We start from the raw sequence: 24,006 nt of genomic DNA, 5'->3' as shown, positions 1-24,006 counted from the left end.
TCAGCTGGTATCCTGTCTATAATGGAGTGAAATGGAAATTTGTAAGTGACCCCAAACTTTTGACCGGTAGTGTATGTGTGTGTATACATGTGTGTCAGTATTACAGTACAACAAGTCAACATTGTCTTCTTCAGCGTTTGTTCATCAATGCATCTTGAATCCTTAATTCTTTTTTTTCTATTTACTTTAAGTATACATGCTTTCCTCTTACAGATCCAGAATCAGCTTTCAGGAGCCATCTTCCCCTATGTTTTCTACCCTGTAAAACTGCCAAAATCTATCACCATGGATGCAGGTCTGTTAATTCCCTTTGTATGTCCTGTTTAATTTAGAGTTTTGTGCTGCTTGTATGCAGTATTTCAGTCTATAATATGATTTTTATTTTAATTACAGAACCCAAACCTCTAACTGATATCAGCATTGTTACAAGAACCGCAGGGCACTCTGATATCTCTCGCATCAAGTAATTGTTTTTCATTTGATTCTTCTTTCACTTAACTGTTTGTTGTGATGGACTGTATACTGTATGTGTGCTCAGTATTACATCTGCTATTAGATTTTATACTTTGATTCTGAACTACTTTCTATAATCCCATTGCCCTGGAAACCATTTGTATTTTGAATGGTTTTAATGTAAGACACATTCTTATATACAATTTGTAGATTAACTCAGATAATATTAGATTTGCTCCAAAATGATGATGTAAATGTCTGTCCCCCTCAGGTACTTCAAGGTGTTGATTCAGGAGATGGATCTAAAGCTTGATCTGGGCTTCCTCTATGCCATCCTTGACCTGTTCACACCTGAGAATGCCAGCATCATGAGCTCAGAACAGGTCAAATACTCACCTGTCCAAAGACAGTTAAAACACCCTGTGTTTTGTACAGAATCTGTGATACATTAGTATGATCTTCATTGACTTGAAGTGGCATTGAGATCCATTCTGACTTTTTCTGTGCCAGTTTAATTATGCTTGTCTTATTCCTCTAGGTGCAACTGTTTGAGAAGGACATAGAGTATATAAAGACAGAGCTAAACCATGTCTCTGCTGCTGACACCTCTCCTATCAGCCTCTATGAGTACTTCCACATTTCACCCATCAAGGTTTGTACAGTATGTGTGAAAACAGTTAAGTATTTACTGTTGAAATGGGAAAAACATGAATAGAACATCAAAATCAATTTACAAGACACCGCTACATAGTACATTTCTGTTGTGAGTTTAACACCAGAAACAGCCACATTTAGTCATGTTTTTTTTAATTTGCAGCTGCACCTGAGTTTCTCTCTGAGTACGGGTGGAGATGACGGCCTGAAGGAGAAGCGAGATAAGGAGCTCATCCCTGTCCAGTCCCTCAACCTTCTGCTGAAGAGTATCGGCGCCACACTCACTGATGTGCAGGACGTTGTCTTTAAGTATGAATGCATGTGAAGGCCCAAATAGAGACAAACATTTACATTTTTTGTTTTATGGTTTGTTGTTGGAGGTGTCCCTGCTACTTGATTAACTCTGCCACTGATTTCAGGCTGGCCTTCTTCGAGTTGACCTTCCAGTTTTGTACCACCCAGCAGCTACAATGGGAGGTCATCAGACATTATTCCAAGCAGGTAACACCAATGCACAATGACAATGCCATAATCACCCAGAAACTGCAGAAGTGTGTCAATTATTTTAAATCTCTCAAGGCATTAAGTATGAACCAACCAAGGGCTGGCTACACCTCAGCTTACCAGTTTTCATATATGCATATTTCAGGCTATTAAACAGATGTATGTGCTGGTGCTGGGCCTGGATGTACTTGGAAATCCTTTTGGACTGATCCGAGGACTGTCCGAGGGAGTGGAAGCCTTCTTTTATGAGCCTTATCAGGTAGGATTGTAATACAAGTAATGACGAGCAAAAGTTCAAGTTTAGTGCTCAATATTTAAGGGGAACATTTACATGACTCTATCTTTAAATATATTGTAGGATTCCAAAGATTGTGAACAGCTTTTAAAATTACTAAACGATTTCAGGGAGCCATCCAGGGGCCTGAGGAGTTTGTGGAAGGAATGGCTCTTGGTGTGAAGGCTCTGGTCGGAGGAGCTGTAGGTAAGTACAGGGCTCATAACAAAATTGTATCTGTAAAAAGTTGTCTGATCCCTTTAGGTGAAACCTAAACAAGATCTTTGTGGTATAAATATACATAAATACTTTATCCGTCTTTCTATTGTGTTTTAGTTTTGGTTGCTTTCTTTAGAACTTTGTTATTCTTACAAATATGAGACCTAAGATTATGTCTACATTCAAAAGTAAACTGAAAAGTTGCCTGTATTCTCAGACTTTTTATTAATTAATTTACCTGTTTTGAAATGTGCTTTATAAATTAAATTGCCTTACCATATGAAGAGAAGATGAAGCAACAGTGGAATAATAAGAACATAGTAACTGTTTCCTCCACAAAAAGACTTTTAAGAAGAAATAGACAAATTAAAGAACGTAGTAACTATGAAGATTCATATCTGCCTTCCAGGGGGAATAGCAGGTGCGGCCTCCAGGATCACAGGTGCCATGGCAAAGGGTGTTGCTGCCATAACGATGGACGAGGAATACCAGCAGAAGAGACGAGAAGCTATGAACAAACAACCCAGTGGCCTGAGAGAGGGGCTGACCAGGGGTGGAAAGGGATTAGTGTCTGTACGTAATCAAATTTGTTAAAACCCTTTGATATTATTAAACGTCCGTTACATTCAAACCATTGCCAAATGAGTTGCTAGAAAGCTAATTAAGACTATCAGCTTCACACAACTCTCTCTGTATTTCTCAGTATGGCTATGTTTAGAAGATTGTGTTGTCCGCTGACTTTCCCGTGCAGAAGCCCCAGTGAAGATAATTACCTCTTCTGAAGAGTCAATCTTTTTTTTTTTTTAATTCCCAGTGTCCTCTTTGGATACTAGCAACTGCATGTTGGAAGGCTGGGGGTGCAAATGCGATCATGTAAGGCTTGTAGCTTGTGGACGCACAGACAGGGTAGTTGTCAGTACTTAGAAGTCCTCATGGGGGCGACAGACACTATAGCTTTAATCAGAAAATGTACTTTTGACACATGGCTGATGTTTTTTAATTCTAAGGATGTACAATAAGGACCTTTCTGTTGCAGCTTTCATTTAATCATTTAACAGATTAACGGACTGCCACCAGGAAGTCTGCCATAATGAATTAATTTCTGCTACTTGCTAATGTTGGGTTTTCCTTTCAGGGTTTTGTCAGTGGGATCACAGGGATTGTTACCAAACCTATTAAAGGTATGTTGTATTGGACTCTCATATAGATTATAACTGTGATTGCATAGTGTGCTGAAATGAAATGAATGGCCAAAATAATGGCATTAAACCTAAATATTAGTACTATGTTATTGTGGATTCTGTCCTGTTTATGAAACATCGTACATTACCAACTCTGTTTTGATCAGTTTTCATAAATGTAATGATGTGGGTATTCTGCAGGAGCCCAGAAGGAGGGTGCAGCAGGCTTTTTTAAAGGTGTTGGGAAAGGTCTGGTTGGTGCAGTAGCCAGACCTACAGGAGGCATCATTGACATGGCCAGCAGTACTTTCCAAGGGATCAAGAGGTGTGTGTCTGTCTGTCTGTCTCTATGTATGTATGTATATATATACAGTATATATATATATGTCAGTGTATATTTGCTAGTTTTAGATATAGAACATATAATAATGTGGATATGTGTTGGGATCACAGGGGTGTTTAACACCAAATGTATAAACAACTTGCATAGTATAAGTAAGACAATAATTTGGCATTATAGTTGCACAAATAAAAAAACGTCTTTTCCTTACAGCTGGTCATTGGGCCATAGCAGAAGCTATTTAGGTCTGTGAATTGTATGCACATGTGAAGGTTTGTGTGCCATAGACATACTGTGTATATGTACAGTTATGCCGTAACGTTATCTATCCCTGTTATGTGTGTGTTCATAATAGGGGTGGCACGGTTTACAAAACCCACGGTTTGGTTCGAATCATGGTTTTAGGGTCACGGTTTTCGGTTCTCTACAGTTCTTGTTATTTTTTCCTTTAATCTTCACCACTCCAGAAATATACTTCAGCATACGATATATAGCTTAATTATCCACAATTTAGGATACAGTAAAAAAAAAAAGTTATATCATGTAATCATGAGCAAACTGACTTTGACTTGAGCAGATTATTGGGACTATCTCTGAGGAAAACTAGGTGAGATTTTGAGACAGCAAGAGGGAAGACGATGATTTTAACATGCTTTTTATTTATTTGGCAAACAAAGGAGAATGTGTATTGCCATCTACAGGAACGTATGTGCCTTTTTAGCACACAAAGATTGAAATATTAAAGAATATCAATTGAAATTACTTGCATTTATCAAACTACTTCAGTGTAGCTCTTACAAAAATGTTATTCTTTAAAAGAAAAAGAGAGGAACTCTTAAAGCTCTGTCTTTTGAATAAAGCATTTCAGAAAGATACTCATGCGAACACTCTTGTGTTTGCAAAACGCAGCTTCTCATTTCCCACTCCAATGTAATATTGTAAGCAGTCACCGTGAAGAAACTTCCAGTGGCCCTGGAGGTCCATCTATCTGTAGGGAGAGCTACGTGGGTTGTGTCGGACAATTATTTGTCAATTTCTCCTCGTGTCTCGTCAAACAGTTTTGGAATTACTGTGGTGCTGAAGTGTCGACAGGAGGGAATATTATATTATACCGTGGCTCGAGTACTTTCATCAGCTGACGAAATCCTTCTCCCTCAATCACACTGTAGCCTACGGTTCCATATCTTCAACATCCCCCAATGCTTTAGTTATGGCTATTGTTCGACTTATAACTGAGAGGCTGCTTAAATGATGTGGAGTGTTGAAATTGTTTCCTAACCGGCTCTCTCCTTCATACGCTGTCTACCGACATATTTGGGTGATGTCTTCTCAGATGAACTGACATATTAAATTAAATTTCCATTTAGCATATTGAATACATGTGGCACAATGCTTGCACACAGTCGCAGTTCTGTCAATTGTTTTATTTCCGCTGTCATCATAGGTAACATCAAATCCAAAATGTTCCCATACAACAGACTTATACCGCTGGCGCAGCCTCCAACTCCGGGCAGCCTTCCTGATCTCTCCCACTTGCCAATTCTACACGTAACATGACATGTAGCACTCCACACTCTACTTTTTACTCTCTATGTCCACACCTCTTTTTTTGCGCGACAGGGAAACACACTGTCTGAGGTCACATACGGGCACAAGGTTTTTGCACATGTGTTGAACCATGCGACGCACACAAGCTCCAAACCGAGAACAGCAAACCGAAAAGTTTGGATGTTTTTTCATGAATCGTGCCACCCCTAGTTCATAAGAAGCTGCATCTCAAACTCTATTTGCGTGTCTTGTCTCCTTTTCAGGGCAGCAGAGACTTCACAAGATGTTGCTTCTCTGCGTCCCCCTCGCTTCATCCACGAGGATGGCGTCATACGACCATATAAGGAGAGGGAGGGCATCGGCAGTCAGATGCTCCAGGTAGAACAAAAATATCTGCATCATCAGCTTTCCACCGTCAGACCTGGGCAACAGTTAGTTAAAGTGTATTATTTAACTGAGATGAGGAAAACTCTTTAGTACAACTAAATAGTTCAGAGTAAGTTAAGTGATGCATCCGATATGCACTCTAAACAATTTGCCCAGCTTTGCTAGTGGAGGTCTGTCTGTCTGTCTGTCTGTCTGTCTGTCTGTCTGTCTGTCTGTCTGTCTGTCTGTCTGTCTACGCAGGCACATGCAAACAGACATTGATTTATTTTTGGAAATTTCTTTTATTTTCTTTTTTTCTCCCGTTAGTCTGCTTTCAGTTATTTTGAAACTAATTTTAGCAATTTTATCAGTCTTTATGTTTATAGATTACAGCAGGCATCACAAGATCCTTTGAGAGCTCAATTCTCTGTGATTAATTTACCGCTGTGCCTGTTTTGTGTTGTACAAATATATAATTACACATTTGCAACCAAAATTAAATAAGCATGTGCAAGAAGAAAAAACTCTGAGAACAATTTCGGTTTCAAAGCAAAGGTTCACTGGGACAATTGGTGTTCATTCACTTATTAATAGGGAGAAATAAATATATAATGTATTTTACTGCAGCAGGGCTTCTTGGCAGTGTATCTACATCCTCTGCTCAATACTATTTCTCAAATAACATAATGTCATAGTATGTAGTTAGTGTCTTGTGATGTGATACGGTGATTTTGTTTTGTTATGCAACATCTGAATACAAGTATATTGTCTTTAAGGTTTAAACTGAATAAATAACTCAAGCTGCCATTTAGCTAAACTAACTATTGTTGAGCAGCACATTGAGATGAATTTGGTTCAGAGCTGCTTGGTCATTAGAATGGTTTCTCATATTTGTAGATTTTAGTGCAGTTTCAGTTCTGCTTCGTTTAAGCTATGCGCTTTAAAATGTGGGTCACTTTTTTGTGTTGATGTTGTGTAGCAGTTGTCATGGATGGAGTGGGTTGAAGTTTCTGCTTATGAGTCTCAGGTCAGAGCTACACTGTTTGGCTAATACTAAAGATTTACACGGTGACAAATTAAAGTGCCTTAGGCAGGTTTCAGGTTTTTGTAAGGATTCGACAAATATCTGAGTTCTACTAGAGGGATATTTCCTAATTTGGTGTTTGGACAATGGTGGCGGAGAGCATGGTCCAAGACATTAGTTTGGTCGAGATCTGGTGACTGTGAAGGCCATAGCTATGATTGACATTCCCATTCTCATCATAACATTCAGTGACACCCCCCACCCACCCACCCACCCACACACACACACACACACACACACACACACACACACACACACACACACACACACACACACACACACACACACACATACACACAAATGCTTGTTTCTTTCAACATTTCATTTAGGTTTTTCCTTAATTTGTCACCCATCTGTATCACCATCTTTAGACCTATATGCTAGATTTGTGTGCATGTTGATGTTAGTGGTAATGATAGATTATTTTCCCTTATGCCAAATTAGGACTAATAACAGAAGTAGGACACGTGCTTGTGTTTTTGTTTCTGTTTTAGCTGGTTAAATAAATTGTGACTGAATTTAAATTTAAACTGAAAACTTTTGACAGCAAAGCAGATGGACAGCAGCAAACCTAACTGTTATTTAAGCAAAAACAATATGTAGGATACTCACAACAAAATCATTCTTTGATAGAGAAGAGACAAGGCAGAGCCCACTCTCCTTTTGTTCTCTCTTCTCTGATCTTGACTCTTCTCTCTTGTCATGTCCACAGAGGAGATTGGCCTACAGTGAATGGCGTAGAACTGGCTCAGAGGATGAGGGGGATGAGGAAAACTAGAAGTGACAGCTGTAGTGTAGCGGTAGTGCTTTGTCTGTACTGGATCCAAGTTCACTTTTGGAAGATTTTAACAAACCAAAGAAATGGCTCTTAAAAAATGTGTTTTTATGTATTTTGTGTTTTAGATGTTTGTTAACTTGATTTGTATTTTCTTTATTTTTGAGTTCTTTAACATTTATTATTTATCTCCATCGCTTCTTTTTTTTGCTTACACAATCCTCATTTCACAAGCAGCCCTTTGTTGTTATTGTTTAGACATTCATTCATTGTAGAAAGAAACTCCTCGTAGAGATGTGTCAACATCTTCATCACTTTGTTTAATCATTCTGTCATTCACTGCCCTCTTGTTCTCAATAAAATGTTTACATTTATCCTTCTACCTGCCATTGTCTTTGTCTTTGTTCCATCGTATCTTTCCTCACCAATCCATTTATCTGTTTACTGTTTTGCAGAGTACCATGAAAGCTCATGCTCATTTACAGTGTGCAGTTGTTTGAAAATGTTTTGAACACACTTGTATATAAATTGTCATTAGCGTTCTTGTTTTAGTCTAATTCAGACATTGAGTTAGTTTTTATTCTTACTGTTTAAATATTGTCCCACTTTCTTTCTCTCGGTCTTCAGAAAATTGAGAACGGACGTTTTGCCAAGTACAGATACTTCGCTCATGCCAAAGTCAATGACTCCGACTTCCTCATGATCACCAAGAGGTAAGAGTGTTTTTGGCATCTGATTTGACTGATTTCTCCTATTCAAAATAGGGTTGGGTTTAAGATGGTTATTACATTTTGTTTTCATATTCCCACAACTGGACATCAGTACATCCCGGATCATTTTTACTGTATGTTTTTATTCCACTGTAAACGTTATTGTGCTTTTGTAAATGGAACATAATTATGTGCTCTTTATTAAAAGCTGCTAAAGTACATCACTCAAACTATCCTAGCCTACTAAGCCTACTATCCTTTACCAATAGAGTCCTCAAAGGAGATATCCGTGGCTTTGTCTAACCCTTTTAATTTGGTTTCTTTTCCAGGGGAATATTTTTTGTGACCAAAGGCACATTTGGCCAGCTGACCTGTGAATGGCAGTATCTGTTTGACGAGTTCACCAAGGATCCAATGATCGTAGAGGGCCGACGACTTCGCATCGAGGCTAAAGTATAAAAGCAGACTCTTGCAACTAAAATCTACATCAGACGCTTGCTTTTTTCACCTAAGGAGACTTCTCTTATTACAGATTTATAATTTTTTATTATTAATAATTGCACCTAATGTTTTGTCTTGTGTACTACAGGAGAGAGTGAAGTCTGTCTTCCATGCTAAGGAGTTTGGAAAGATCATAAACTTCAAAACTCCCGAGATAGCCAAGGTATTTGCTCATATATATATATATATATATATATATATATATCCTTCCTTAAATCATCCTTGCCGTAGTTACTGTTTGTGTCAAACCTGCAGTCACAGGAAATAATTTTACATAAATTAGTTCTAACTTTTGGTTTTTATTTATTTTCAGTGGGTTCTTGCCAGATTGGACGATGCTAGAGAGAGTTTACCCAAATGCTGACTCGTCAAGAAGAGCGAGAATGGATTTAAAAAAAAAAAAAAACACACACACACTCCCAGTCAGTGTGTGTCAGTGCCTTTGTTATTTACTGCATGCTACTTTGGTTTACCTCCATGTGTGAGTCGTGGGAAACGAGGATGTATCGGTATGTGGACTGTTGTGTGTGTCAGGGGTGAAAGACTGCGTGAGTAGTTTACGTATGCATGCTAACAAAAGTGCTATTAATGGGTCAGTGATAATGTTTTACCACAGAAGCTAAGTCTTCACTCTGATTGAAGTCATCCTTTCACACACACATAACAGATTTTTAATAATTTATTTTATGTACACTAATGCAAAGTCTTGAGTTTACAAATACATTTTATCACTATCTGCTTGGGTCTGAAATGCTGGTGAAAGTGAAAAACTAATTTTCCTAGACCTTAGTGTGCCATACTCAAACACACACACATTGAGTCACTTATTCTGTTTAACTTTTATTGAACATATTTCAAGTTGCGATTAGCTGTAAAAGCTAAACTGTTAAGGTACAACAGCTAGTAAGAGACATGGTAGCAAACCGCTTGAATAACAATGAAGCCAAATCAACCATAGTTGTAGCACATTTTACCTTGTACATTGCTTATTTCATAGGATTATATAAAAGGGAAACTATTAAAAACTTGTTTTCTTTTAAATTACTTTCCATTTCTCCTCTTTTTTACATCTCTGCATTAGGAAGACTGTTCAGTGTTCAGTGATTTAAAGCTGCATGCTATTTTTATATCGTACTGACATGTCAATATGCTGTATAGAGAATATACGTAGTATCCAATCTGTATATATCCATCCTCACACAAAAGTTTGTATTATGGCGCTACAGATTATCATTTCTATGTTTTTATACCACACATATGCAATGCCAACTATGTTGATGAATTACAGCTGTTTACTCGCATGTATATTTTAAGGGTTTGCTTTTGAGTTGGGGTGCATTGCCGACTAACACAACAAAAATATTTCTGTTGGCATTTATGTTTGTCACACTGTATTCAAATAAAATGTGTTTCAAATGCATCTCTTGTACCCAGAAAATGTCACCACACAAAGTGCACTTTTTAAATAACTATAAATGTTTATTTAAAATTATCATAGATATAATTTCTCCTGAGAAGTAACAGTTGAGGGAAGTTTTTCAAAGCAAAATTTGGCCTATTTACATCTAAACAAACTCAGTGGTTGTGCTGACTGTCCCAAATAAATAAGGCACTTGCATGCAAAAGCAGACGCAGGTGGCTCGGAAAACTTTCACACAATATTAAATCCAAACTCAGGACTAAAGTGACTTTTACAGCTATTGCATCAGCAAAAATGGTATATTTGGATCCTATTTCTGAAAACTATTTCAAAAGTAGTAAAACAACTGGCTCACACAATAAGTCAATGATATAAATTCACACTAATTTTCACATTCTTCCACTTCCAAGTATCATTTCTTCAGCTCATTTCTATAAAGTCTGAAATGTAAACTACAGTACACACAATATGCATTTCAGGCACAACCTACAGAAACGGTAGTTTGGGTATGCCTGTTACATGTTTATAGTTTTACAGGCACAAAAGATGAAAAGATTTTTTTGTAAATAAAGAAACCATAAATATTTTCAGTGGATCTATTGTTCTCTGTTTAGACAGCCAAGAAGAAAGCACTGTAAAGTTTTGTTTTATGTAATTCTCCTATCTTGGCTGTCGTCATGTCTGTCCCTCCTAATCTTCTTCACACCAGATTGAACTCCTTCAGGTTGTGTCTGAGGATGGTGTCCTTGACGGCCACAAAGACGAAGCGGATGTTTTCTGTGTCCGTGGCGCAGGTAAAGTGAGGGTACATCGTCTTGCCCTTGTCGGGGTTTTGTTCTTGATACATTTTCAGGATGAATTCTTGAGCTGCGGTCGCATCCTGTTCAGGTCCTGCAATTCAGGGTTGATCATATTTTAACGTTTAAGTAAATTCAGCATTGAAACCATTTGTATTATTTAAGATAAAAACAAATTGGTCAAGCCTGTTCTATAAAGATAAACAAATCTGATGAGATGTTTGATAATATAATGGAAGTGTTACCAATGTTTCTCAGTGCATGACACATCTTTGTGTGTTTTGGAGAGTTGCTAATCTTTGAAGTACACATTTTCTACTTCTACTGCAGTTTAATACAACAGGGCTGCAATAGATTCTTCATTTGTGCAGGTTAAAAGGGGTGTTATGTTGAAAATGATCATAAAGTTTATGTTCATTTTGGAGGATGTAGTTTGTGGTGTCAATGAATTGAACTGCATTATACAGAGATATCTATTTAGCCTGCCCTCACTGATATACATTGGACAAAATACTAAAGAATAGAAATGACTGTTGTGTTGGAATGCATTAGTTTTAGCTACGTGTTCTTAATGTACTGGCGACTCAGTTGTAGATCACAAGCACAAACTAACTAACCAACCAACCTGTGAATTCAGGGAAGTAGGTGGCTATATGAGAGTACATGATCTTCTCCTGGAGGATGTCAGTCTTGTTGAGGAAAAGTATGACAGAGGAGCGCTGGAACCAGGGATAGGTTATGATGGTTTTGAACAGGGCCTTGCTCTCCTCCATTCGGTTCTAAAATGAAGATTGCAGCATAGAAAGAGGCAACAATAAAGACTCATTTTACTGGGTCAAAGTCTGGAACATGATCTGCTTTTAAGCTGTATTCTCACCTCGTTGTCGCACTCAGCCAGGACTTGGTCGTACTCGCTGAGCGCCACCAGGAAGATGATTGAGGTGACGTTCTCAAAGCAGTGGATCCACTTCCTCCTCTCTGACCTCTGACCCCCAACATCCACCATCCTGCCATGACAGCCAATGACAACATAAAAGGTATATAACGTTACCTGTGATAACTTCTGTTCCAATTCAACATACATAAGCCTTTAATGGCTATACTGGTGTGCTATATTTTACCTAAAGATGGCATTCTCCATGTCAAAGGGGTATTCAATGATTCCTGTGGTTGGCACTCGCACTCTGAGGATATCCTGCAGGTCAGGTATATAAGAAGGTTGTGCAATTCGATCCAGTTCGGAAAGATAGCTGAAACAGGGAGAGGAAAAATAAAACAACAGGATTGGGGAGATTCTTTGGCTATTAAAACCATAAAATGAAGTGATTTGATTATAAGCAGAAATATCAGAGTGAATGGACATACTTGTGGTTTGCCTGCAGTTATCTGTGCATTGTCACTTAAGTAAGTATTGATATTGAATGTGTGACTGTCAGTTAGTGAGACATAGAGAGGGAGATGAAACCATTGGGAAAGTGTAAAATAGTACAAGTGCAGCGTATTTTTTAGTACACATTGCATTTGCATCGCTAAAGATGGCAACTACAAGTTAAAAACAGTTGCTTTTCTTTTCCTTTTTTATTTGGATCATCAGTAGCTTCCCCCAAAAATCCTCTGTATCTATGTGGTGACTAGGGACATCTACTGTGCTCACTACAGCGCGTCTTTGTACTTAAAAAACATGGAAGCCAGATTGACACAGCAAGATACACAGGGTGGACTTGTATACATTTTATTTCAACATAAATCTCTAAGCCCTTTCTCCCCACTGCCAGGAAAAAAACATCTAATGCAATATTTCTTGGCTAAAAGGAGTCTAATTACAAAGAAAGATTACAAGATTACAAATCTAAAAACAGGAACCAGCATAAAGAATACCCACTATGTATACGTCTTGTAATTCTCTGCAGGTTGCTAAATCCCTCAAATATACAGGAAACAATACTGAGCACATAACAGTAGCATCTTCAAAGGTAGCCACAGCCTATTATAGTGCCATCTGATTCAATTCTTCATTCATAAACTGTTTTATTTCTAGACTTTATTCTTTGGAGTTGAGGTATTAATTTGTTCCTGGTCTTTTGTCTACCCTCTATAATATATGTGGTAACTATTTGGCAGAGCTGAACAGAGTAGAATCTCTCTGTGCATGTTATTGAGTTACAAGTTGTTTGTCTAATTCTCACTATTTGGTGGAGTCGGACAGCTGGAATTCCCTGCGTCGGTCGTAGCACTCCTGTATCCCTGCGTCGTCCCACAGACTCCTGATGGCCACCACGAGGGCTGGATCTAACTCCTCCACCTGATCCACTTCCACCTCCAGGACTGAGTTTGCATGGCTCTATAGACACACAGACAGATACTTTTTGAGTTTAGCAACTGATAAGTCAGACAAAATATAGCTGAGGTCACCATTAATGTGGGGTACGAATAGTTAAAAGATGCTAAAAAAAAAAGAAGACATAAATGAGTGCATAGAAATTTGGCAAAAATGCAAAGATTTTTTTGACTCCAGAGTCAAAACAGCTCTTACTGATAACAAAAGGAGCAGAGCCAGTTTGACATTGTGTCTGTACCATACCTGGTTCTTGGGATTAGCCAGAGGTATACTGAGGGCCTCCATGGCTCGGGTCATGGCCTGCATGGACATGAAGATGTTCTGGTAGACCAGTTTAGCGTAGCTCCTCTTGTCCTCATCTGTGTATCCTCCTCCATGGATAATCCTCATTTGTTTGATAAATGTACTCTTTCCACTCTCTCCAGTACCTGTTGGATACAGTGAGGGTTAAATCCAGATATTTATGTCTGTCTCTGTGTAGCTTGTTACTCAGAGTCAGGTTGAAGTCTTCTATGAGCAGTTTGCGTTGGGACATACCAACTTTTTCACTGACAGTCGAACAAAGAGGCACACACTGTAGTTAAAAAGCCGGTCTACTACATTGAAGGACAACAAATTCTAAATGCACTGACTCAACGTGTTCACTATCATCATAGTTACATAAAGTAAACTCATAACATAAAAGTTTAACACACACACACACACACACACAGACACACAGACACACACAGACACACAGTACCCTTTAGTTCTTACAGCATGAGCTCCTAATTTTTTGAAATCTATTTGTTTAACAAATGTGTGTTTGTCACCAGACCTGAATATTGGAAATTGCTGTGTGTAAAAGCTCTGTGATGACTGGGTGGTACCAGCAGTGTTCTGGTTTCCTGGCTGTTTTGCATGGCATCATGAATACTTGAGTCTTTACATCTTAACAAACAAGGCTTAGACAAATTGTTTGTATTTGAATGCACCTTGTTTACAAGTCAAGTTTCTTGGAGATGACGGGGGTTTGAGAGAGAGAGAGAGAGAGAGAGAGTTAAATGAGCTCAGAAGCCTCACTCTTTTATCTCTGTGTGCATCCTGTTTTTTTTGGTCTCTTGTATGATTCATGTACGGTTAAGTTGATTATTATTGAGACAGGTTTGTCTTTAATGTGGAATATGATGTAGTAATTCACGTGGCTCTAACATCAGACTTTTCTTTTTGTTTCTCTCTTTTGGAGAAGAACTGTACTGTTCATTAGTATTCAAATAAAAAAGATCAATAATTTGATGATTAACAATTGATGAATCAACTTACTTATGCTGGAAAAAGTTGTACAGAAGTTAGGAAACCAGTGTTATGCGTGCACATTTCTAAACTAAGCTCTTTGCGTTTGTTAGGCTGTGATGTTACTTCTTTTCACCTGATGAATGAATGTTGAATATCAGTCAATTTCTTCTCCCTCAGTGGACACAAATGGCTCCATTAAAATTCATAATGAATAAAGGAAATGTGATTGCTGAATGACTTGAAGTACAAATACTGTTTAAATTAAATTATTTGAAATGCTTAAAGGGCCACGCCACCAATTAGATAATTTGATCTGTCATAGGGAGTATAGTCTACATCCTTGACGTTCCGTTTCCGGCATTGTTCCATTGCGGCAGGAAATTCTGCTGAATGCATGTGTTTTGGCCGATGTTCGTTTCCTACAGCTTTCTTTGTGTTGGGATTCTAAACTCCGGTGGATTTACGAGGACTCTGGTTAACTGTTTCTCAGATCTCTGCAGGGTTAATTGAGCCAGCCCGCTAGACTATCTGTTCTATCTGAGTTTTCTCTCGTACAGCTGCTCCGTGCGGAGCTTATCACGCCCCATGACAATTGTGATTGGTTTAAAGAAATGCCAATAAACCAGAGCACATTTTTCTCCCATCCCAGAATGCTGTGTGGAGTAGCCACACCAGCTTCTCCTCCGCTCCGCAGCGTGTGGCAGGTCTGGCAAAGCGAGAATATAGGGAGTACAACTCCGCCTGTGCAAACTGTCACGTCTGAGTCTTTGATCAAGGACCTCTTGGCTTGGGTTCAAAGTACAAGGAATCAGCTCTACACACAAGCATGCACGCGCGCACACACACACACCCACAAACACACACACACACACACGCAGGCATGTATACACACACACTCTGTGATAAAATGTGGCGTTAATGTCGCCAGGATAAGAACTGATATTATCTGTCACATTCTTTTTGCTTCAGTTTAGTTTTTTGCAGCTGAAACTAACGTGGCATAGGAGACTTTAGAGGAAAATGTAGGGCACAAAAGAAGAAGTCACCAAACTACAACAAATTGAATTAGTTTGAACTGTATGGCAGCCATCACACAAAAACAAACCCTTACATATGTAATTATGTATACATTTTGTCAATGTACTCTATATTTGCATACAGTATGCCTCTGTTACAGTTCCACAACTGATGTTATATATTTACGTTCCATTTGAAAATGTCTTAGCTGTTTCAGTAGGGTTTATTTCTCTTTATCTCAGGCACAATAAAAACTGCAAAACATAAAAACAGTTGCATAATATAATGCTAAACTAGGCTGCAAACAAGAAATTCATATTTCATAAATATCAATCCACTTTATTCCTGCTTCCTCATGTTTTGTAAACTTGTCATGATCTGTGACCATTCTTGTTTTCTGTTCTCATTAGGTTTTTTTGTTTTGTTTGTTGCTTGAATGAGATTTAGTTTGTTTATATTAAATATTCTAACATCTAATCAAATGTACATGCCTTCATGGTTGGTAATCCGTAAAAAAGTCTTAGAAAATGCTTGATTCCTTCTTTCTTTGTTTTTTTAGTAATGATATGCAGGGGCAGTACAGAGCGGTGTGACACATCTGCATTGTCCCACAGCTTTGGAAGTCTGGTGACCGAATGGACAGAAGAGGCGGAATGTGTACGTGTTGACATTTCTTCCTGCTCCACCACCACTCATCCTCTCCAGAGAGCTGACTGGGACCATCCTAATGAAATCCTCTGAGAGCTCTGAGTCACTCAGGTAAATAAATGTTTAAAGTACTTCCCAAATGCCGAAGATTAAAGATTACTTGATACTTTGCTTATATTGCTTATAATACTTACCTGAAAAATCTAAAGGGTAAGGGTGGGGTACAAAGGGACCTTTTCCATTAGTGGTTTGAGGGTCATACCCTTCAGTGACCCAAGAAAAGAATTTTCAAAGCAAATTAAATGGGATTTATAATACATTAGGTCTAGTCCTGCAAGACATCAGTGGAGGCAAACCTTGGGGCCATGTCCTGCTCAGGTCTGGATTTGCATGACTTTTGCATGAGGTGTGCCCGCAGCAGCTAGTTATGGCTTTCTAACACATCACTGATACCACAAACACACACACACACACACACCTGTGTCCAAGCCTTAATACCTTTTTTCAACCGGAATCAGACATGCAGAAGTGTCCTTGAGCAAGTCAGTGAACTCATACCAAGACGTGAGCTGTGCCCCTCCTTCACTGTGACAAGTGAAAAACTTAGTTGGCTCAGATTGTAGAGCAGGTGCACATATGTATAGAGGTTTACTTCTCAACGCAGTGGCCGCAAGTTCAACTCCAACCTGTGGCCCTTTGCTGCATGGCATTCCCCTTTCATGTCTTTATCTGTCCTGTAGAATTAAAGGCCTAAAATGCCCCAAAAATAATCTTTATAAAAGAAAACATATATGCACATCAGAAGCTACACGTTATTAATCTCTGTATCTCTATAAAGTATCCCACAATGTCTTAACATTACAACCACGAGGCAGGACAACTCTCCTTAGGGAGAAGGCGGAGAAACAGCCCAGTTAGGTTTACTCACACTGTCACTTCTCTATACTCCTCTCACTGTTTTCTTTACTACCTTTAATGGTGGGAGGAGGCTGGAGTTTATCCCAACAGACGGAGAGAAAACGCCCACATCTCTCCAGTCCATCATGGAGCAAACAGAAATCCCCCAACTACAGCTCTCAGAGGGAACTGAGCTGGAAATGAGCGCGCTGTTGGTTTCGGTTATTGTGGACATTCTGACTGGAAACGAGCTAACGTCACACAAAACATAAACGCATCTTAAACTGTCAAATATCTCTCTACATGTGACGGTTTTCTGTATTTCTACGGCAGGTGCGAACCAAATGAGTCAAATAGACTAAATTAATCAAGCTTGCTCAACTCTCCATGGTGCGTAAAATAAATGGCACGTACGACTATGGACGCGCGGCTGCGCACACCCTGCGTATTCAGGGAGAGCCGTGCGCACGGAGACCAGAGGGAGGAATGATGAGAAAGGAAATGCGGAGAACAGTTAGATATTACATTGTAACTCCTCCTGCCTTTAATCTTTGATGCACATATATCCAACCCATTAAAGATCCAAATATATAGAGAATGGCTTTTCCCCTTATAAAGTGTCTGTTTATTCCTACATTATAAAATGTATTATCATTTTCTCACCTGCCATGACCCATGCATGTCCAGGTGTGGTCAGGAAGCAGTAAAGTATTCCATTAGAGGAACATTTTTCAGGGCTTTTAAAGATTATTTTGTGGCATTTTGGCCGTTACAACGCAGAAAATGTAAGGATGAATGTTCGGGCCAAAGGGTTTCATCCCTTTATGATCATATTTTCAATTTAGAATTTACCCCAGAATGTCATTTATCCTGGACTAAGATAGTATGCGTGGGGGATTTAAGTCACCCTCCGGGTTCGGTGCTCACCTAACAGCAGCAGCTTCAGCTCCCTGCGAGAGTCCTTCTTGTCTCTCCGCAGCTGCTTCTCGATCTCCTCGTTGATCCTCTGGTTCTCTTTCTCCTCCGCCGACACACAACATCCTGCCATCGTTCCCACTGACCCGCTCGCTCTCCAATGAGTCCTCGGCTGTGGACGTATAGAGGCTGAAGGCTGTGAATGTGTCCACACCGTCTTTTTCTCTCACTCCCCTCTGTTACTTTAAAGTCAGTGGGAAAAGTAGCAGAGCATCTTTAAAATTTACTCCTTTTTCCTCTTAAGTGGGAAAGCAGTTTGAAGATAAGAAGGTGACTATATGTTTTTTTTTTAACAGCCTTCCTTTTAAGGGAAATCCAGATATCTTTTTTTCAGGAATTAAAGGAGTTGACCCTATTTGAAGGTGCTGCGCTTGGTCTGAAGCACAAGGACACTTGTTGAACTTTATCCTGCCGGCTCGGGAGGGCGTGGCAATGGCTGCAAATAGAAAGGGATAAATGGGAAGTCCACAGCCACTGCAAGCAGACCGTGTTGTCTTTACAGCCCAGAGATGACTGTGACATGATGAGAACTAAGAATGCTAGAGGAGGGACATATGCTTTAATCGAAGAAAGCTGCAAAGTAATTTTGCACAAAAGCCTATAACAGTAGGCGACATGGGCCTGACTTAGATAAACTGGTGCTGATAACCAGAATTGTAGAAAATATGTACTGTATACATCAGACATGTATTACAAAGATCTCCTTTGTAATACATGTCAGATGGATAGGCTACCCATTTGGATGTCCACGGATGTTCGCAGGGCTACAGGGAAAGGAGAAGTAAAGTGTAGCCTACTCGGACACTGCCATGTCTCCTAATGGCCACTAGGGGTCAGAAAGGCCAACTGTGAGTGAGTGAGTGAGTGACTTTTACCCCGGGTTCACGGGAAACGTTGCGTTTTCAACGCTTGCAAGCATGAGGTAAGACAAAGGAAAGGAAATCCAGGAGGTTCATAGCATGAGCAGCAGTGTTACAGTATGACAATGCACTGAGATGGTAACACAAGTGGGTCAATGAAGTGAGTGGAAGTGTCAGAGCACAAGTGATTACCATGATTAAAACACTCAAAAGAGAGAAAACAAAATAACTAGGAGAGGAAATTATGTATACATACATTTATGGAAATATCAAATGAAATATCTTAAAGATAAGAAGATAAAAGTTTACAATTATTACAGATAAATACAATGCATGACCCTATGGGAATAATGTGGTCGTTTTTATTTCTCCTATAAAATAAAGTCTAGAAAGATACAAGATGCACAAATCATTAAATAGTGGTTGTGGACCCGAAGTCATCTTAAATCCACACAATAGAATGCAGAAAGCATGTGTGTGTGTGTGTGTGTGTGTGTGTGTGTGTGTGTCTCGTACATACATGAATTAAATTGAGTATTGACTACATTGACAAAATAACTACAAGGCTTTTTTGTGCAGTTTACTCTCTGTTTATCCACCCTTTTGATCAGTCATATCTACTCTGTATCATCATGATTGCTGTGCAACAAGAACATTTAAAAAGAGAAAGACTAAGCACATTATAAGCGGGAACAGTTAAGTACCATGATGTCACTTTTCTGTTGCGTGGATCAGGGAGGATCTGTCGGCTGCTGTATTTCTGTCAATGCAAATATCAAAACGAAGCCTCTACTACCTTATTCAATGGAGAATATGACCTTCTGTTGTGTGAGAAGATAATTTACAATGTTAACAATCTTTTAATGATTTGAAAGCAGTGTATTTCCTGAAATGCATTGAATTTTCTTGGATGTGTTCCCTTGATTTACCCTCGTAAGTTGTCTTTCATCTATTATCTAACTTTATTCATAGTGGTGTTAAGAGTTTTAAACCAGGAAGTATACAAAGTCAGCTCTCCATGCCAAGCTAACTTTTCCTGTTCAGTTTTTTTTATGAGTTTTGTTGTCTTTCTTTTTTTCTTTTTCTTTTTGAGCATGTAAAAAATATAAATTACATTAGGCAAGGAAAAAAATAGAAAATGAACCTGTGGAAACTTCACCAACATGTTGCTTGGTGAAATGCTTGGGGCTCCTTAATTTATGATTCTACTTACACATCTGTTTTCACGCTAATTACATCTTCAGTGCTTGACAGAGGTTTGTAATGTAAACTAGAGTTCAAATACAACTTGACTTAGGACATCTCGTAGGAAGTGTGGGGCGGAGTAATGCTGTAGATTTAAAGGCATTTAATCACCCATGTTGTAGAAATGACAGCCGTATCACTAAAGTTACAATGAAACTCCTCAGTTAACATACTTTTGAAAAGAAACATTTTGTTTCATTCAGAAACATGTTGGAGTGCCAGTTTATGGATATAGGAAACATTTTAAACAATGTTTGGAGATCATAATAGCACTATTTCAAAAGGAATCATCAAACTTAATATCTTTGGGATGAAAGCAATCAGATGTTGTGTCTGAGACAGAGCAGTTTTTTGAAAACTCAACTCTCTGTCTTAATATGTACTGTTAGTAAAACTGCGCTGCTTTTGAACATACTGCAATAAGTTGAACCAAACAGCAGTCTGTGCTCTCTTAAAGGGAATATTCAGCCTGAGCCACATGTGCTCCCTCAGAGTAATGATGATGAACAAGTCATTCACAAAGCTTGGAAACAGTCCTTTGTGGTTGATGTTTATCTAACAAAATCCAATTATCACTTGTAATTTTGCCAGTACAATACATTTTTTTTAATGATTTACCTTCATCATTGTGTAAATAACTAAAGCAAAACATTTATATAAGTCAGTCACTTTTGTTTTTTAAAATCACTTTTTACTTTTTGAGTTTCACAAACATGGCCGGGCGGTCTCTGCTCAGTGCGTTGAATGCAATGTGTGAATAATTTAAACAATAGTTTTCCCTATATGTAGCAGGGTCAGTGTAAATAAGCACTTTACAACAGCAGGGACACATGTTAGCAATTACTGCAACTCTACAACAAGTGATCATCAACACTAATAAATTGAAACTATAGTCCAGCTTCAAAACATCTCCTCTGGAAACAAGCAGAATCACATTGACATGGTCGTAACATTCAGTGAAATGTGTGATGAGTTTTCTTATAAGGCCCTGCTGTTGATAAGTGGTTATTGTTGTTGCCTGACAAACTCAATCAGCCTTGTAAGAAATTTTAACAGCCAGCTGAAATATCTGAAAACAACAGGACCTCTGAGTAAGAGCCAGTCAACTGCTAGTGTGGCTGGTAGATGCTGAACCATAGCCAAGTGTGGCAAAAACACCCCTCCACAGCTGTCTGGTGGTGGTTTAGAGTCCAGATTGTGTCACATTCTACACATCCTGATGTTATTTAGTCATAATCGCATCAGGCAGTTCAATCCATTATAATGCACTGTGGCATGGATTAAAAGACATAAATCTGATGCAACACTATTTTGAAATCAACACAGGATGTTCTTATAATGTCCTGTAATTATGTCATATTAGCTACATGAACTACACTTCAAAGCTGGTCCCAGGGCTTCTCATAGCACAGATTAAGAAAGAGAGAACACCAAGCCAAAGCCAAACAATCTTCCAGCTGCACAATGGGGCATTATTGGCTGCACTAGCTTCACTTCTCATAAAAACACAGGTGCCTTGCATGGGGCTTCAGAGGCACGGCTTATTCAATAAGGCAATATGTACATCTGAACTGGTGTGTATTATCTCCTATGTAGTCATTTCATAAATAAAGTCCCAAATAAAACTGTAAATTCTAATGAATTGGTGGCATTCAATATGGAAATCAGTTAATAAAAAAAGAATATAAAAACACCTGGAAATGCACCATCCTAAATAGGCCAAATAGTCTGACTGCAATACTGAGTTTCTGTCAGGGTGGAGGTTCATGTAAGGGGGTGTTCAGGGTGATAGCATTGCACAAACAATTAGATACTTAAATCTTATCCTTAAGAAGATTTTTATATAAAATCTGAGCCACAGCAACACTTAACCTGGATGCCATCCACCTTGTTCTATTACTACTTGTTAAATAAAACATCTTAAGGTGGTTGGTGGTGGAGTGGGGATGTGCTCAGGATAACAAGGTGTGCGGTACACTAAGAAATCTCAAAGTTAATAAATACGTATTGAGACACAGTGTGATTAAGACAAAAATAAAACAATAAGAATCAATGAGTGACGTGATTACACTTATATTACAAGTGCTCTTTTCCTGAAGCCAGTTAAAAACTAAACTATTACAATTAGCCCTGTAGATTGGAGTTCAGTCTGCAGTTTTTCATATAAAGGTCAATTTAACACACCAGTAAATATAAGTACTGGCTTACCAATCAATGAGTTGTTGTTTAATTAAAGTCCTCTTTATGCGGTTCTGAAGCTGAACAATGTTTCTTCGCTGTGAATAAAAATGGCAAAACACCAAATTTACATTCTCTTCTTAAAGGGGAAGGAAGGAAACAATAACAAACATGTAAATAACTTTTTTCTTCCAAAAATGAGTTAGCCATTAGACATACAATACAATTACAAAGATACATATTTTCAATACAGCACATTCAATCTGCCAAAAACGTAATGATTACAAAGCCAACAAAGATGCTGCCATATATATATAGAGAGATTTATGTACAATGATTATAGCATTCATAATTGCACTATGCCTCAATAAATGTAAGTTACAGGCGTGTGTTCTAGGGAACTGCTACAAAAAAAATACTCAAAGTAACTTGGGAATGCGGAAAATGTAATCAGAAATAAGGAGGACTTACTTTGGTACAAACTGAACATCAACACTTTGCCCTTTTTTATAGTATTTAGCCAAATGTATTCTCCACGGCTATTGAACTACAACAGTCAAGACAGCCGGGCTGGGATTGGACGACTATAAAGAATGTGACTGGATAGTCTATAGGAAAGGTTGCGATTGGACCGTTCAGGCAGGTCAGCTCAGAAATAAATTAAGTTTAATGTAATCTTAAGAACAGACGTAAAAATGAAACACCATGGTATGGTTTACATTTTATACTATCTTGTAATCTGCAAGTGCCTCTATCTTTTCAAGTGTTATTTGTAAAGAATAAATGTTATTTTTACAACATTTATGTTATTTCTGGCATCGTCCTCTCTGAAAGCTAACTAACTGTATGGTTGGTTGGAGAGAATACCGTTGATGTTGTTTAATACTTTTAGGAATCAGTCAGTAAAGCATTCATTAAGCCTGCTCTTTTTCTTTCCTACACACTTTCCATTTCATTAAAAGTAGTAAACAGCGCAAAGTGGCGTCTAGTGCTCGAGTTGTTTTGGTATTGGCAATAAGTATACATATTACCATAATAAAAAGCGTTGGTGGCAGCGTTGAACATAATCATTTAACAACACTGTCTTATAAATAATCACCTCCTTAGCTCCCTTCAGTCCGTGTAAAAATAAAAAAAAAAAATAAAAAATAGCGCCATCACGGTTTTCATAACATGACATGACAGAGCAGAGTGTCTGCTCCTCGTGTGTCTCCTCACCGGCTCGCTCAAAGCTCAGAAAGCATGTATAAAGCCAAATTTCTCTCCATCTTCTGACCGTCATGGTTACGGCAATGCTGGAGAACTCGTGTGACTGTCACACATGCTCTACTCATTGATGGTACCATAATCATTTCAATGTAATAAAAAAAAAAAAAAGGATTTAACTCATTTAATACCAAATCAATATGAAATAAATTTACAAAATAACAGTTTTTATCTATTGATCAAGAGACTTGCCAATCAGTCCTTTGTAGACAAATGGAAACTATCAGAGATCTGTGGCATAATTTCCTGTTGGGAAAACAGGTGAATGCCCAGGATGAAGCTTCAGAATGAAGAATGACAGGTAGGAGGGTAAAAAAAAAAAGGAATGAAAATCTTCTTGTTTATAAAAAGGCAGGAGGCATGGAGCACATTGCATTTGTTGCAGCTCTGATCTATGGACCGACAGAACAAGCCCCCAAACCTCGTGTGCACAAAGTAGTTTCTTTTTTTTCAAAAAACAAAACTTCACAAAGAGCAAAGC

At 38.5% G+C, this 24,006-nt stretch overlaps 2 protein-coding genes across 7 annotated transcripts in view; one reads left to right on the top strand and one right to left on the bottom strand.

The window, feature by feature from the left end:
• vps13a (vacuolar protein sorting 13 homolog A) overlaps positions 1 to 9,009 on the top strand; it is a 39,741-nt gene extending 30,732 nt beyond the window's left edge. For 5 of the 6 annotated variants that reach the window (XM_034872225.1, XM_034872223.1, XM_034872226.1 and 2 more), the window contains 16 exons: positions 214 to 295; positions 394 to 463; positions 725 to 836; positions 992 to 1,105; positions 1,271 to 1,416; positions 1,527 to 1,608; positions 1,757 to 1,870; positions 2,017 to 2,092; positions 2,514 to 2,677; positions 3,240 to 3,285; positions 3,487 to 3,610; positions 5,437 to 5,551; positions 8,026 to 8,111; positions 8,438 to 8,561; positions 8,698 to 8,772; positions 8,923 to 9,009. In XM_034872225.1, coding sequence (XP_034728116.1) covers positions 214 to 295; positions 394 to 463; positions 725 to 836; positions 992 to 1,105; positions 1,271 to 1,416; positions 1,527 to 1,608; positions 1,757 to 1,870; positions 2,017 to 2,092; positions 2,514 to 2,677; positions 3,240 to 3,285; positions 3,487 to 3,610; positions 5,437 to 5,551; positions 8,026 to 8,111; positions 8,438 to 8,561; positions 8,698 to 8,772; positions 8,923 to 8,973 — 1,581 coding nt within the window. In that variant the 3' untranslated portion in view covers positions 8,974 to 9,009. Of the gene's footprint in view, positions 1 to 213; positions 296 to 393; positions 464 to 724; positions 837 to 991; positions 1,106 to 1,270; positions 1,417 to 1,526; positions 1,609 to 1,756; positions 1,871 to 2,016; positions 2,093 to 2,513; positions 2,678 to 3,239; positions 3,286 to 3,486; positions 3,611 to 5,436; positions 5,552 to 7,335; positions 7,781 to 8,025; positions 8,112 to 8,437; positions 8,562 to 8,697; positions 8,773 to 8,922 lie in introns of those variants that run through there. The other variant, XM_034872227.1, reaches the window with a different exon arrangement.
• A 660-nt stretch (positions 9,010 to 9,669) lies between these two features.
• On the bottom strand, positions 9,670 to 18,339 carry gna14a (guanine nucleotide binding protein (G protein), alpha 14a). Its single transcript, XM_034872230.1, has 7 exons — positions 17,929 to 18,339; positions 13,408 to 13,592; positions 13,013 to 13,167; positions 11,948 to 12,076; positions 11,704 to 11,833; positions 11,452 to 11,605; positions 9,670 to 10,920 (listed from the first exon to the last, which is right to left on the bottom strand). Exons 1-7 carry the CDS (start codon positions 18,047 to 18,049, stop codon positions 10,730 to 10,732), a joined length of 1,065 nt encoding a protein of 354 aa, XP_034728121.1. The 5' UTR covers positions 18,050 to 18,339; the 3' UTR covers positions 9,670 to 10,729.
• Between the last annotated feature and the right edge of the window lie 5,667 nt (positions 18,340 to 24,006).

The sequence above is a fragment of the Etheostoma cragini genome, chromosome 5, assembly GCF_013103735.1.
Source record: "Etheostoma cragini isolate CJK2018 chromosome 5, CSU_Ecrag_1.0, whole genome shotgun sequence".
NCBI classification, from domain to species: Eukaryota; Metazoa; Chordata; class Actinopteri; order Perciformes; family Percidae; genus Etheostoma; species Etheostoma cragini.
The sequence above is the reverse complement of the archived record's forward strand: the minus strand, read 5'-3'. Positions and strand labels throughout refer to the sequence as shown.

What these genes read in the sequence shown, in the direction of transcription:
- gna14a (XM_034872230.1), bottom strand. Translation starts at nt 18,049, where the DNA reads ATGGCAGGATGTTGTGTGTCGGCGGAGGAGAAAGAGAACCAGAGGATC. An exon ending in GCTGAAGCTGCTGCTGTTAG is followed by an intron (nt 13,593 to 17,928) that starts GTGAGCACCGAA and finishes TGTATCCAACAG; the next exon opens with GTACTGGAGAGAGTGGAAAG. An exon ending in ATGGAGAATGCCATCTTTAG is followed by an intron (nt 11,834 to 11,947) that starts GTAAAATATAGC and finishes CTGTCATGGCAG; the next exon opens with GATGGTGGATGTTGGGGGTC.